The sequence below is a fragment of the Hyposmocoma kahamanoa genome, unplaced genomic scaffold (genome assembly GCF_003589595.1).
Source record: "Hyposmocoma kahamanoa isolate Upper Pololo Valley unplaced genomic scaffold, ASM358959v1 86, whole genome shotgun sequence".
Taxonomy (NCBI): domain Eukaryota; kingdom Metazoa; phylum Arthropoda; class Insecta; order Lepidoptera; family Cosmopterigidae; genus Hyposmocoma; species Hyposmocoma kahamanoa.
Window position 1 is genome coordinate 19,501,233 of NW_020654289.1, and position 14,751 is coordinate 19,515,983.

General features: G+C 34.9%; 1 protein-coding gene across 1 annotated transcript in view; it reads left to right on the plus strand.

Moving 5' to 3' along the window:
- The window catches only part of LOC113234939 (limbic system-associated membrane protein), a 102,734-nt gene that overhangs the window by 84,705 nt on the left and 3,278 nt on the right, over positions 1-14,751 (plus strand). Inside the window, exons 6-8 of the mRNA XM_026470460.1 lie at positions 2,315-2,453; positions 12,975-13,123; positions 14,325-14,381. Coding sequence (XP_026326245.1) covers positions 2,315-2,453; positions 12,975-13,123; positions 14,325-14,381 — 345 coding nt within the window. The remainder of the gene's footprint in view (positions 1-2,314; positions 2,454-12,974; positions 13,124-14,324; positions 14,382-14,751) is intronic.

Consider the following 14,751-nt stretch of genomic DNA (forward strand, 5'->3'; position numbering starts at 1 on the left):
AGTAAGATATTTGAACAGAGTGTAGTATGGGTTTTTAGTATTATCACCATTATCATTATCATTAATATAATAAAATAAAAATCACTAGTCCTTACCAGGGCAATTTCACCTGAGAGGATTTTTTTTTGTATTATCACAAAAATGCAATAGCTAGAAATACACCATGCGTTCGCATCATTTATGTAATAATTGACTTTATAATAAACTTTTCTATTTAGTACATTTTTAACATGAGCTTTGAACAATTTTTGTGATAAATTTTATGCAATGTCTGGAATTTTATTATAAAAACGTATAGGTACAGTGCCTACAAATGACGAGCTAACTTCATCAAGTCTGAGCATAGGGATCGCAAGTTTATTTTTGTTTCTAAGATTAAGGTTATCCCTATCACTGTGTTTCGGAAATGTGGGCCAATAACATAATACAAAATATAGGCCATAGTCCGCCACACACGGGACTTCGCGGACCTTCTTCGACAGGAAGTTTTGATCACGACATTTGTCTTCATCGAAAACACCTTTTTTCTGATATCAAGTAACGGGACGAACAACGGGCCTGGTGTTGTGCAACACGTCTATCCATAATAGTTGCAATGCCACTCAGAGCTTGATCTTATGGGCACTGACCCTTGAGATATAAGTTGACAGGTGCCATGCGCCTGTAATTTCACCAGAACCTTACTCTTCAAAACCGGAACGCAGTAAAGCTGACATTACTGCTTGGCGGCAGAAATAGATAAGGTGGCAGTACTTCCCTGGACGAACTCTTTCACAAGGAGCTCTACTGCTACGACTCTTGAGAAATTTCATATTAAAGAATAAGAATACATTTATTGGATAACTGTAGGTAATACCAGAACGTCTTAAAATATTACAGTGCTTTGTGCTCTATAGTTTACCAGTTAAGGTGCACAATATTATTTAAATGTAACAGAATAAAATTAAATTACATCACAATTATGAGAAAAAAAATATTAATAAACATGTCACGTCGCTAGTCACCAAACTTGTTATTGTCGTCAAAAAACTCCTCTTCACTATAAAAAAGTTTAGTACATAACCATTTAGTAAGAGCATTTCTTAATTTTATGTACTCTAATCTTTTAAATTCATTAATGTTGTTGCATATTTTGACGACATTACGTAAACGCTTTTATGGTAAAATGCTGAGGTATGATTGCCCTAGTAAACCATTCTATGCCCATGTCAATTTCTATGGTTCTTTTTATCTGCAATTTCAAAATATGACGGATGTTTCTGGACAAAAGCAGCAACCTCCTTAATGTACATTAAGGAGGTAGGCAGGGTAAGAGTAGAATTTTGTACTTGTCGAAAAATGGCTTACATGAATCCATTTGAGTCCCACCGCAAATGATACATACACAACGTTTTTGAATCTTAAATACCAGCATAAACTCTACTGAGTTTCCCCAAAAAATTATACCGTAAATTTATAACCGACTGCACATAACCAAAATAAGCTGTTAAGGCCGCATCAACAGACGCATTCTGTACTAATCTTCAAAACACACACACAAGTTCACAACATGGACTTTCCAGTTGCAATTGCTGTCAAGGATAAGGCCCAAAAACTTTGTGTGTTTAACTTGCTCTATATTAACAAGATTAAACGACATGTTTAACTCTATCGGTAGTCTTTTAGACGAGTGAAATTGCATGATGTTAGTTTTTGTTAGGTTTATACTGAGACCATTTCCATTTATCCATGTTAAAGAGATTGCCCATCACAGTAAGAACAAAAGTACTGACTCTAATATTTTTGTGTCCTGATGAAAATACCCCTTATTGATTATGCAGCCTTGGTGAATTACATGTACCAAGTTAAGTCAATATTCATTTCAGGACTTAAGAGATATTGAAGAAAAAGTGTTTGGTTTTTAGGCTATAGTAGAAGCACAGAAATATGGACTTTATGAAACTTTCTTAAGGTTTGCATTAACTTTTGGGATGAAATTGGGAAGGTGCAGTGCTTACTTACAATAATTGTTATTAGAAGGTACACAAAATGACCTAAATACAAGAAAACCGTCTCGTGGTCACCATTAAGGCCAGATCAAGCAGCGCAGCTTGAGACGTTGTTTATAATGTATGAATAAAATGACAACAACAACAAACGCGCGATGTTGTACAGCTCGGTCTATCTACGCGCAGTGTGTAATTTCCACACATTATTACAGTGTACGTGCCCGGACTGAAACCCACGGGCGTAGCTTGAGAGGCGGTAGGTCAAACTACTAGGCCACCATGGCTAGTACAGTAACATGATATATCTAATTATTTTTGTCCCACAGTTGCTCCTACCGTAAAAGTGCCAAATCAACTTCTGGGAGCACCTTTGGGCACCGACGTGAAACTCAAGTGTTATGTGGAGGCCTATCCTAATACTATCAACTACTGGGTCAAGAACCGAGGAGAGATGCTTCTTGACGGGTAAGAGAAATTTTATTTTTTACCAACAAAAAAAAAATTTTTTGTGTGTTAACCGATTTCGATGATTCTTTTTTTTGTACGAAAGTATTTGATGAAAATATTCCACCTCTAAGTGTAGCAAATTAGGGGATAAATCCGGTTTATTGGATATTACAAACTTTTTTTTTAACCGATGTCAATAAAACTTTTCAAATAGATGTAATTCCACAAACTTTTGAGGTAGGTCTTTTTTAAGTTCATCTAGGTAAAATTATACAACATATCTAACTAAAATCTGCCAAGTCGAAAATATACTCATGGATATATTTAAAAGAACGCTAAAAAAGGTTAAAATTATGATAATAACGTTCATATGGCCCTCTAGCACATATGCCAGAACGTTTAAACGAGACCAAAAAAGGATTGGATTATAGTCATTCTTTATTTGAAATTAAACTTTCTTATGAGTCAGTGGGTCATGTGAACGTCGTTATCATAATTCAAACTGTTTTTAGTGTAACCCTAAATAATATATATCCATAAGTGTTGAAAGGGTTGTAACCCTAACAACCGTGATCAGGATCACGGTAGTAAAACAGGAAACTTCCGGTCCACAAAATTTATTAAAAGAAGTAAAGTAAAACGAAAGGTAAAGTAAAAAAACCCTTATCGGGTTGTATTATGTTGAATTACAGATATTGAATAAACTGTTATTCGCTCATTATGGTCGATACATGATTTACATTGATTGTATTATGATTAAACTTGAAAAGAATAAAAAATTAGACAATTTGATTTAGTAGTTCTGTCCGCTATCGCAGTCAAGCAGAGAGTGACCGTGGTACGGAGCAAAAATGTGAAAGCGATGGAAGATGGAACAATTCAAATTTAAAATTTAAATGCGAGCAAAAGAAAAAATGATACGATAAAAAGTTGAGATGACGGTGTAAGGAGGTCACACCGTCACAGTGTATTATACCAAAACGTCCTTACTTTTACACGTTAAAACTAGATGATTTCTTTATAGTTCATATTGTATGCTACTCAGGGAATTTCAGAAAGTCATCTCATTTCGAAATAAGATTACTGGTGCTAACGTCTACTATGCACCATTCTATGAATTTTTATTTTTAAGACTTTAAATATCTTTATAATCTGTAAACATGAAAGAATAATTTAATTCTGTTTTTATGCCAAAGGCAAGCGTCTAATAAAATGAACCTTTATGAATTTATGTTTGTTCTTCTCTACCGTTTGTCCTTTTTTGTTCTGTCGTATTTTTGTCTTTTCATTAATTTTATTCTTGTGTGTGCGGGTGTCAACTTTTCTTTTGTTCTGAAGTAAATTTTAATCCCTTTGGCTATTATTAATCACTTCAATCATGGAATGCATATTTCACAAATTCGTTTGATGTATTTTCTTTGAATTCGCCTGTTTTGAAGAAAAGAAAGTCGTCATTTCATTTTCCTGTCGTTTTTTGTATTTGAGTGTTGTCTTCTTTTATCCCATTTCAATAATTATTTTTACAATTATACCTAATAATTATAATAAGTTTTGTCGGTGTTTTGGCGTCTTTTCTTTATCGATTATATACTTCAAGTTTGTCATAATATTAGTTTATTATGCATATAGAAAAGGTTAATGTACGAATCTTTCATCCAAAACATCCAAACAACAGCTGAAAATGCGTTCTTTGGTAAGTTATGTCCAACTAGAGAAAACTTTAATACAACACGGTAAATATACCGTGAAAATACGCGAATAATGCGTCCCGTAATGATTCGTAATAAGGGAACCTAGCTTCTTCTATCACAACTTCTCGGTAAAATTAACTACACGTAAAATTGACACACATGAATGGACGAAATGGTTTTTTTCTATAACATGTGATGGGACGAACATTTACAAGTAATGGTAAGAGACTCGCTTTACGGTTACCTATCAGGACTCCGAAATGACATTTTCCAAAAATAACGTTTGCGTAATAAAATTAACGTTCGATTTTTTTTTAATTTTGAGAGGAGTTTTTTCTTTTAAACTTCACTTAATCCAACCTAACCGAACCTAATCGTGTCTATGCGATAAACATCCAACATATCGTGAAAGAACAACGGTTTCATTATATTTCGGTTTTCGGTGTAATGAAAATTCGAATAAAAGTTATTTCGGAAAAACAAATTCGAATTCTCATAACACTATGGAGAAAGTACCTTAAAAGAAACGTATTCCGTATCGTATTAAATACTTTACCACAGGTTATTAGACATGAAACCAAAAAATGTAAATTTGCAATTATTAATACAAACATCGAACACTCAGAAAAAAATCCTTCGATCCGGATTAGAACCCACGTCTTCTAGCATACCGTGCCAGACGCTATACCAACTAAGTCATGGAACGAACCAGCGGACCTCACGAATTTTTTTCTATGTGATTGCTGTCGTGTCTTTGTAATTAGTTTTTCAACGACTTTTTAGTCGTAGCGCCATCTATGAGAAATCTATGAAAGTTTTATCACCTAGTTAGATTATATAGTTAGACCTTTACAGCTAATACCAGCCCTGGTGAGAGATGTCGCTATTCACTGTATTCTAAATTTTTATTGAATTGATATTCAATTGTTTTTTACGAAATTACTCCACTAATCTGATATAATTATTAATACAAAGATCGAACATTCAGAAACAATTCCTCTGGCACGGTATGCTAGAAGACGTTGGTCGCATCCGGCCAGATCGAAGGAATTTTTTCTGAGTGTTCGATCTTTGTATTAATATATATAACAAACTAGTGGAGTAATTTCACACCAACAGGATCGGAATTACAATCTTACGTAACTCAGATGTCTTTATAAATCATTTAAGTTCAGAGGAGAGTGTCACCACCACTAGAAGCTCCGAGACCGAAATTGCGCAGCCTGCATTCGGATATTTTTTTATACACAGAAAATGCGTTACGGATACCCCGTCGTGGGCGATGCCATGGCGGGGTTATAAATTGAGAGTCCCAACTCTCCTCCGTTGATCCATCCGGCGATACAAGCTCGCCCGATGGATCCTCACAGGCCTACCCACTAAACGAAACCTGTGTATGCACCCTCACCCACCGGTGCCGGCTCGTGGGATCCCGTAAAGAGTCGTCACTCACCCCGGTGAGCCTGCATTCGGATAGTAATTGATTCAACCCTTATTGACTGCGAATATCTTATATATTACTGCTGATATCAGTAGTATAAACGAAATAAATGTAATGTTTATGTACGCACAAGTCATTGTTTTTGTTTGTCTTCGTTACGTTTAGTTTACGTATGTACAATGTTTACATTCAGCTATGTTAAACATACTGAGTTTCCTTCAACGTTGTTAATATTTGTTTTCCGAGAAAGGTTGCTAAAGAAAATTATATTCATTACGTATAAACTAGGAAGGAGCTCAATATTTGTGAAAACACAATCAGAGTTTGGTACACATACCGACTGAATAATGACGGTACATTTTATACTCTCAAGCATAATATGATAAAACAAGTATAGTAATTCCATACAAACTTACCAGCGCGACTTGTAAGTGTGCACGCCCACCGCGCGCAGTGTACGGACGCACACATTCGCGTAATCTCGCGATGCACTTGCGTTGTTTACTAGTCGTCTCGATGTGCCTTCCATTATTATGCGACTGTGTATGTTGTATACAGCGCGCGGCGGTCGCGCACACATACAAGCCGCGCTGTTACTTTCTACATAATTACTGTACTTCTCTTATTTTACATGCCTTTAATTTCTTAATTACGTACCTTTGTGAATGTTTAGTAACAAAGTAATAAAATCTGTCAGTTGAAGAATGCTCACAACCTTTGGGAACCGCGTGAAGTCCCCAAACACCGTGGTAGACTATAGCCTAAGCCCTCATCCTAAGAAGACCGGTTCCCAGCCATGAGTCGTGGAATGGGTTCATCTTGTTGATAATGGACACCTTCCAATAAAGATTTAAATCAGACCGACATGCCAGGAAGTAAGCTGTAAAGAGTTTAAAAATGTTTTAATGTAATGTTTGTTTTATGATATCAAGTGACGGGAAGAAGTCGTGAGCTTAGTGGTAAGCGACATATCCATGACAGTTGCAGTGCCATTCCGAGTTTGCAAAATTGCAATCATTGCCACTGCACCCGTCACCCTGAGACCAGTGATGCAACAGACCTCTGATTTTGCATCTGGAACTACGGAAATACCGTACTCTTTTTCACATCTGTTTCTGTTTCTGCTTCTGCAACTTTTATAACGGAACTTTAATCGGAAGTTTATAACATTCGCGATACATTAGGCGCTAGTGTGGATGACATGACAGTGGAGCGTGCGATTTTTAATACTTTTGTGTTGTGTAATAATCGCACTTAAATTATGAAACCAAAATAAGCACTATTGGGAATAATTTAATTGAGTTCTTTATGGTGTTTACACTTCCGCATCCGCTTCCGTTTCCGCTAAGATTTGCTTTTAACATCTGTTTCCGTTATACACTTCCGTTGCATCACTACCTGAGACATACGTTGATAAGTCCCGTATGCCCGTAATGTATGTATTACAGTGCAAACAAGTTGACATAAAATCTTTTGACTTATTCAAATGTGTGTATATACTATTATTAAAAACACTAATCTTACCCTAAAAAATTTTCACTACTTTCAACACACTGATTTTCTATTCTAACTCATGATTTCAAGACTGCATTGTCTATGCAGCGAAACAATGTTACTCAAGTTTTTCGATCTGGGCGCCTAAGTTTACAAGAACTTAGTTTTACCGAAGTTCCGGCATTAGCCTGAAAGTTGTTATACAACAATGTTTCTACATTACTGTGTTATTTAAACTTTAAATGAATAAATGCTAAACTTCAAAGTTTGAAAATACGTCGTTAGCATAGGTTTTCATGTTCGGGATCCTGGTTAGTGCTCTCGGAATTTCGTTGCTCTGCCACTTATATGTATTATCATGGACCAATAAAATTCTAGAGGAATACTAATCTCGGTACAAGACAGAGTAGTCAGGTATTTAGTACTTATTGGTACACTAGATGTTGTGACGACTTCCAAATAGTTATTTTTGTACATTGACAAGCTGCAATTTATCGAAGATACTCCTATTTTTAGTGATAACAAACAAATAAACTAGATGGCGCTTATTAAACAGACTTTTATGGATAATCATATCATTTATTACTTTATGTGGTACAAAAGGTCTTAAAGCTATTATTACATTCCAAAATAAACCCTGTAAGGGCACTGCAATTAACTTACTTCACTATACTAATAGGTACACATAGATTCATGGCAACTTAACTTAATACACATAATAAATATCATGTACTTTTATCGAAATACTCTTTTAAGTCATAGAAACAGTTCGAAAGCAAATAACTTTTCAGAGCATTTTCGAACACGTAACTACTTTTTGCAATGTTTCTTGTTCTAAGAGGTATTTTGTTATAAACTTTTATTGCCACATTGTGTGCACCTGAGCTAGCAATTTCTAAATTTGTAAAAGAACCAATCAATTTGTTTCGCAGTCTCAAATTAGCTACATAAGGATTATCGCTTCCCTGTCCAAATACTGCCGGCTATTCTTTTATTTTCTTTAGAATTAGCACCATCTATCCATACTATGCATTAATTTCTCAATTGGTTTGTTACACATAATGCCCTCTATTGACACTCATATTTGTCAAACTCCAAATAAGGACAAAAACTTGCGTTTGGACGTAGTTAAACGAAAAGCATCCAATGCACATTCACTGCCTCCGTGGCCGAACGGTTACCATGCAGAGGTCATGCATGCCGTGCAGAGGTCCCAGGTTCGATTCCCGGGCCGGGAGAAATATTTGTATGGCCTACATTTATTTGTCTCGTGAGTTTGGGTGTAATTTGTAATTGTCTATTTGTGTGTCCATGGCACCTGCGACACAGGGTTTCCCTAGTGCGGGGCTATGTCGAGTGTGTGCGTTATTACTATTATTATTATTATTCAGTCACTTTCGAGATATGGAAGTTTGAAGTTGAAAAGTGTTTTCCACTCTTTTTTTATTTCAAAACTTATAATGTCATGTAACTCCAAAGATATTTATTATTATATGTTGTATTTTTTAGCTGATCTAAGAGGTTAAACTTTAGGACCCGTTTGGTACATATAACTCATTTTTTGGTAATTTTGTGGATTGGATCCTTTTTGTCAACTACGTCCATTTCATATTAAAGATGAATTAATTTATATCCACTAACCAATTAGATACTGTAAACTACTTTCAGGCTATCCATTAACGCCACCTAGATGAGACGGAACTTTGACCTTTTCCAGAGTTACGATCTGTAGTATGGCGATAAGCAGTCCTATTGAGTTATTGGTTCATGGTATTATGTATGGTAATTGAATGAGTAAATAGTTAATCATTCAATAAATGGAGAATGGCAATCGCAACTGAAAGTGATTATAGACATTAGAGATCTGAATCAATCATTTTTCAACTTTAGACGCATCACTACTACTATTCAGTGAAAGTTCCTCTAAATCTGAAGTCCTTATGATGGTGATTGATAGGATTTTTTATCCGGATCACAGCGCTACTAATAATTGAATTAGGTTGCAAAAAGGTACCTTGAAGTTATAGGTAGACTAAGTAGGTAGGAAATATTGCCACCTTACATACATATTTTTGCCACCAAGTGGTAACGTGAGCATGACTACTGCGTTCCGGTTTGGAACGGTAAAGGTGCTGGTGAATTGACAGGCATAAGGGACTTGTCAATTTATGTCTCAGGGCGCAGTGGAAGTGCTCGTCAGATCTTTGCGATTTAAACTCTTAGTGGCACTGAAACTGTAATGGACAGACGTGTCGCTTACCACCAGGCACGACTTGCTAGACGGACACAGACATTATAATTAGAAACGAAAAATTGAACCTTGTCGATACAGTTGTAATTCTAGGTAAAATTTTAGATGCTGAATTGCAATGGAGTCCACATATAAATAATTTATCAAAACGGCTCAGTTCTGCAGTGTACGCGATAAAAAGAAAGAAAATTTTTAGATGTCGAACAGCTAGATTAGTTTACTTCAGCTACTTTCACAGTTTAATGTCATATGGTATTTTACTTTGAATCTTTGTCCTTCAGAAAGGTGTGGTTAGGGCAATTTACAATCTGGATTATCCTTGTGACATAAGTTTACAGAGATTAACATTCCTACACTAATGTCACAGTATATTTATGAAAATGTTATTTATGGTAAGAAATATATTAATCTTTTTATGAAAACTAGTGACCGACATAACATTAATACGAGGAATAAAAATAAACTAGCTGTACTTAACATTCGTCTGCATAAAGTCTCAAATTCATTTAAGGGACAGGGTATACGCTTTCGTAATAATATTCCGATTGGTATTCGAAATTTGCCATTTACAAGGTTAAAAAATAAAGTGAAACAAAAACTTTATACTAAAGGTTATTATACAGCTTCTGCGTACTTGGATGAGAAAAATCCGTGATAGTGACCCGTTTGGCTCTTTCAGGTATTCTCGATCTAAGATGTTTAAATTAAATATTGTAATGATAAATGTATTCAAATGTATATTTACAAAGATCAACCCCTAGAGTTTCTAGCTCATTCTTCTCAGGGGTATCTGCCATACGAATGAGCAGTAGAGTTTAATCAAGTGTAATTTGCTTACCTGTGAAATAAACATTATTGGACTTGGATTTGTTTATCCCGCCATTTGGTATCACAGAACAGAAATAAACAAAATGTAGGTATAGTTGGTATAATCGTAGCTCACCAACCTGGTGCGGCCAGCGAATAGCCACCTGCGTTTACCTGCAATACGTGAAGACTCATAATCAGCATTGCTGAATCATCAAATTTTGGTCGACATTATCTAGTTTTATTTGACACTATACTACAAAGTTTAGGTCATTAAGTAAATGTAAATAAACCGCAATGAAGTATTTTATAAGGCAATGCCTGGTCCATTATTTATTTTATAATATGATCGTATTTTTTTTTAAATGATGTTACGTTCTTAATACACCTAGAGAAGAGTGAGCCTGGTGAGGTCCTCAGGTCCGCAACCTAGTACAGACTCCAGTTCTCATTATGGAACTTGTTATTATACATGGAATGTAACTACTTATAGACCTTTCTGAGATAAATAAATCATTTCATATTTTGTATTTGTACTTATTGTAAAATTATAATTAAGGTTTTGAAAATGATTCTAAAATGTATCATAATATTTTAAGGTAATAGACAACATTTTAAACTATTTAAAACAGTACTAAATATATAAATATAATATTTAAATAAAGATGTTAAATAACACACAATGTTAATTAACCACACTTAATTAGTCACCCTGTATCGTTAAACGTCGCATCGTTCCCATTCATCAGAACTCCAATATGGTGTCTCTTTGTAAAACTCTTCTTACTTCTTGTAAAAACGTCACGCCAAATAAATAAACAGAGCTCAAAACAGGGCTCCAATAATTGAAGTTGTGACGGTGTGACCTCCTTACACCGTCATCTCACCTTTTTGTATCGCCTCTATCCACTTGTATCCTATCATTTTTTTCTTTTACTTGTATTTCAATTTTAAATAAGGAATGTTCCATCTTCTTTCGCTTTCTCATTCTGTTTCGTACCACGGTCACTCCCTGCTCGACCGCCACAACGGTTGGAGCTGTTTCAAATTCCATCGCGTATAATCACTAATTTTGGTCCTTTACTACGTTTATAATCGTCATTAAATAAGATAAATCATGTATAATAATCTATAACAGTCTACAGCCTTCATGTCTCTAAGATTACGTATCTGTAATTCAGTTACTCCGCCCATTGAGGGGTAAGTGCCTTAATATCCATCAAACTGTAGGAAGTGTTTTATACTGTTGTGTCTGTTTTTTTAAATTTACCTTTTTATTGTTACAGCCTTTCGTTTTACTTTACTTCACGTTAAATATATTTGTGGACCGGAAGTTTCCTGTTTTACTGCCGTGATCCTGATCACGGTTGTTAGGGTTACAACCCTTTCAAAGTGTTCTTTATTTTTTTAGGGAATTACTTATGACCTAAGTTTTTAAATTAACTGATTCTATTTCCAGAAACAATCACGTAGTTGCTAGAACACTGAGATACTAAATTCACATTATGCTGAGAATATTGGTCAAAATTTGTGTACAATCATGTTAAGTGATTTTAGTACTTGAAGTGTTACGACCACAAACGTAATAATTGCATACTATTGGATAATTTTTAATTACCTAAAGTATAAAACGCTACACATGTCCACTCAAATTGTGCTAAGTGCGTGAGAATTCATTTTAATTGACCGATAATTCTGCAAGCTTAGTGTAAGAGCTATAGAGTAATAAAGTAAATTACTATCAAGTATATAACCAGAAATAGAGACGAAATGTCATTTAATTTGTTTAAAAACTATTCTGCCAAATAATTACGGTGACAACTGCGCTCCGATTGGCCAGCCTGAATTCAAAACAATTGACGGGTGTCATCAATTGTTTCACGTCAAATCGACCAGTTTAACTTGAGCTTTGCTATAATGGACGTAAATTGAAAAATACATACTTAATTATGGATGAAATTTGATTCCGTTTGTTTTGTAATTAGATATTTTGTTACTTTTCCTACACCACCAAATGAAACAGCACGCCATTGTTAGAGATATTATCTTAATTACAATAAATACACAATATTTTTGGAATATACGGAGACGTAGATATAGGTAAGTTGTTCTCGCTTGCATATTTCAGTGCAAACGAGAGTTGATATTTATAAATGATGTATCACTGATGAGTTAACAGGAACGCATGGCCCTTATTTCGTCTCTATTTCTGGTTATATACTCGATGTATTGCAGTCTGAATCTAAACAATTTTGGGATTTTTATACTCTTGTGGTGACAGCGAGATTAGGCGAATGTGTGCATCCGTACATGGTGTGGGCGTGCACATAGAAGCCGCGTTGCTACGTGTGTTTTGAGACTTGGTAAAAATAACTATGATGTGCAGCTTTATGGAACTCACACCACCGAATCGAATAGCCCCCTTAGTTAGAGATATTATCTTTCTTACAATAAATACAGAATATTTTTGGAATATACGGAGAAGTACACACAGGTCAGTTGTTGGCGCAGTACTATTTCTCCTTTTTTATTTGTGATTTCAGTGCAAACGAGACTCATTAGCTTGATGAGTTGCCAGGGATGGATGGTCCTTATTGCGTCTCTATTTCTGGTTATATATTCGATGGCTGTAAATCAGTCATACGTAGCAAGTTGTTTCTGGAATTCGAAGTCAAACGTTCAAATTGTTCTGCTGTAAAATTTCCAAAAGTATAGTTAGTTCAAGTGTACGCTAGGCTATCGATACCAAATGACATCTGAAGTTTGTTTATTTTTAATTAATTACTTAGACCTTTAAACTATATTATGATTTCAGTGTTATTTAGAGAAATACCTTATTGTTTTATTGTCTGCAGGCCTAAATACACAATACGGGAAGAAAAGTCATCGTACAAAGTGTCAATGTGGCTCACCATCAAACAGTTCTCCCGTGGTGACATCGGCACCTACAACTGCGTCAGTACGAATTCGCTGGGAAAGAGTGAAGGCACGCTTAGACTTTATGGTGAGATTCTACAGAGGTTTTGTTAAACAAAAATTTCCACGAAAATGAGAACAGTTGGGAGTTGTACTTTAGATTAAACTAATTTCCAGATTGCTTTAAACAACCATATTGTAAATGAAAGAACAAGAAAAAATATATTTATATAAATAATTAACGTACTTAACTTTCTGTACCAATAATTCGCACTGCTGTTACAATAGTGTTACAACGCAAAATATGTGAAATTCAAGATTATACCTTTGTTAATCGTAAAATTTTATTCTCTACACGTCAATAAAACCGTCGTTAGGGTATTGTAAAAAACAACTGAAAGATATATACTTAACTACTTAACTTAAATGAGACACGCTTTATGTCAGCTAGTTCTGGCCAAAATAGTTCTTATTAAAAATTATAAAATTATTTTTTCTCTTTTATTTTTAAATAAGTATATTTGGCAAGTGGAAAATAACCTATACATAAATTTACACAGATCTTTCACGGGAAGCGAGCAATTCGTTTTTCATCGATTCTGAGAAATGTATTTTCTCAGAATCGACTTTTTGAGCTAATGCACTACTAAAAATGAAAGTAAATTAATTTGCTCTTCCGCAAACCCTGTGAAGGTTAAGGCTCGGCCTAGGATCGAGCAGTCAACAGCCCCTGAGGATGCCTCGTGGAGAGGCGAAACACGTGTCGGGTATATTTTTGGTGGTGGTTTGTGACTTTAGTTGCGCTTGGGTTATTTATTTTATTAATTGTATGTGATGGGAGAGTGGGATAATTAACTGCATGAAAAAATATTCAACACAAGCGCAGCTATTTTGCACGATTTAACCTTCACTGGGTTCGCGGAGTAAGAAATTAATTTACTTCAATTTTTATTTACAGGACTTCCGCAAAGTAACGCCTGAATCTATTAATTACTTAAAACACTACTCTGTTAACAGTGCGAATTATTAATACAAAGATCGAAAACTTAGAAAAAATTCCATAGATCCGGCCGGATTCTAACCGACGTCTTCTAGCAAACCGTGCCAGTCGCTATGCCGCTATGCACTTTCTGTACCAATGTACCATTTCCAAATTTTTTTGCTGTAAATATATAAAAGACTCTATTCCTTCGGGTTCGGCTAATTTAAATATTCGGCAATTAAGGTGGCCACTAGTAATAATTTATGTATATTAAAGTTGTATATCAAATGTTGAATTTTGTTTTCAGAGATTAAACTTAATTCGTACGCGGAGGACTTTGGCAATCAAATCAGTGTTGCGGGAGGTAAGAAAATAAATATGTATATATTAAAATAATAAAAAAGTTATTTTTTTGTATAATAATAATAACTTTATTCACTCACACAAAGGCAATGGTAAATCATACATTATTAGTAAAAAAAAAACAAAAAACATTTGGGAAACTTTGTGAGAGTCTGGAATTCGTACTAGGATTCCCAGTATGACGACTCACTACCACCCTCGGCCCTCGCTTCCACAGCTGGACTTAGTAATAATAAAAAGATGAACACTGTGAGTTAAATAATAGTAAATTAAAAGCAATATAAAATGGAGCGTGTGTGTTTTTATTGTATGTGTTATGAGAAGGTGTGTGTGTGTGTGTGTGTGTGTGTGTGTGTGTGTGTGTGTGTGTG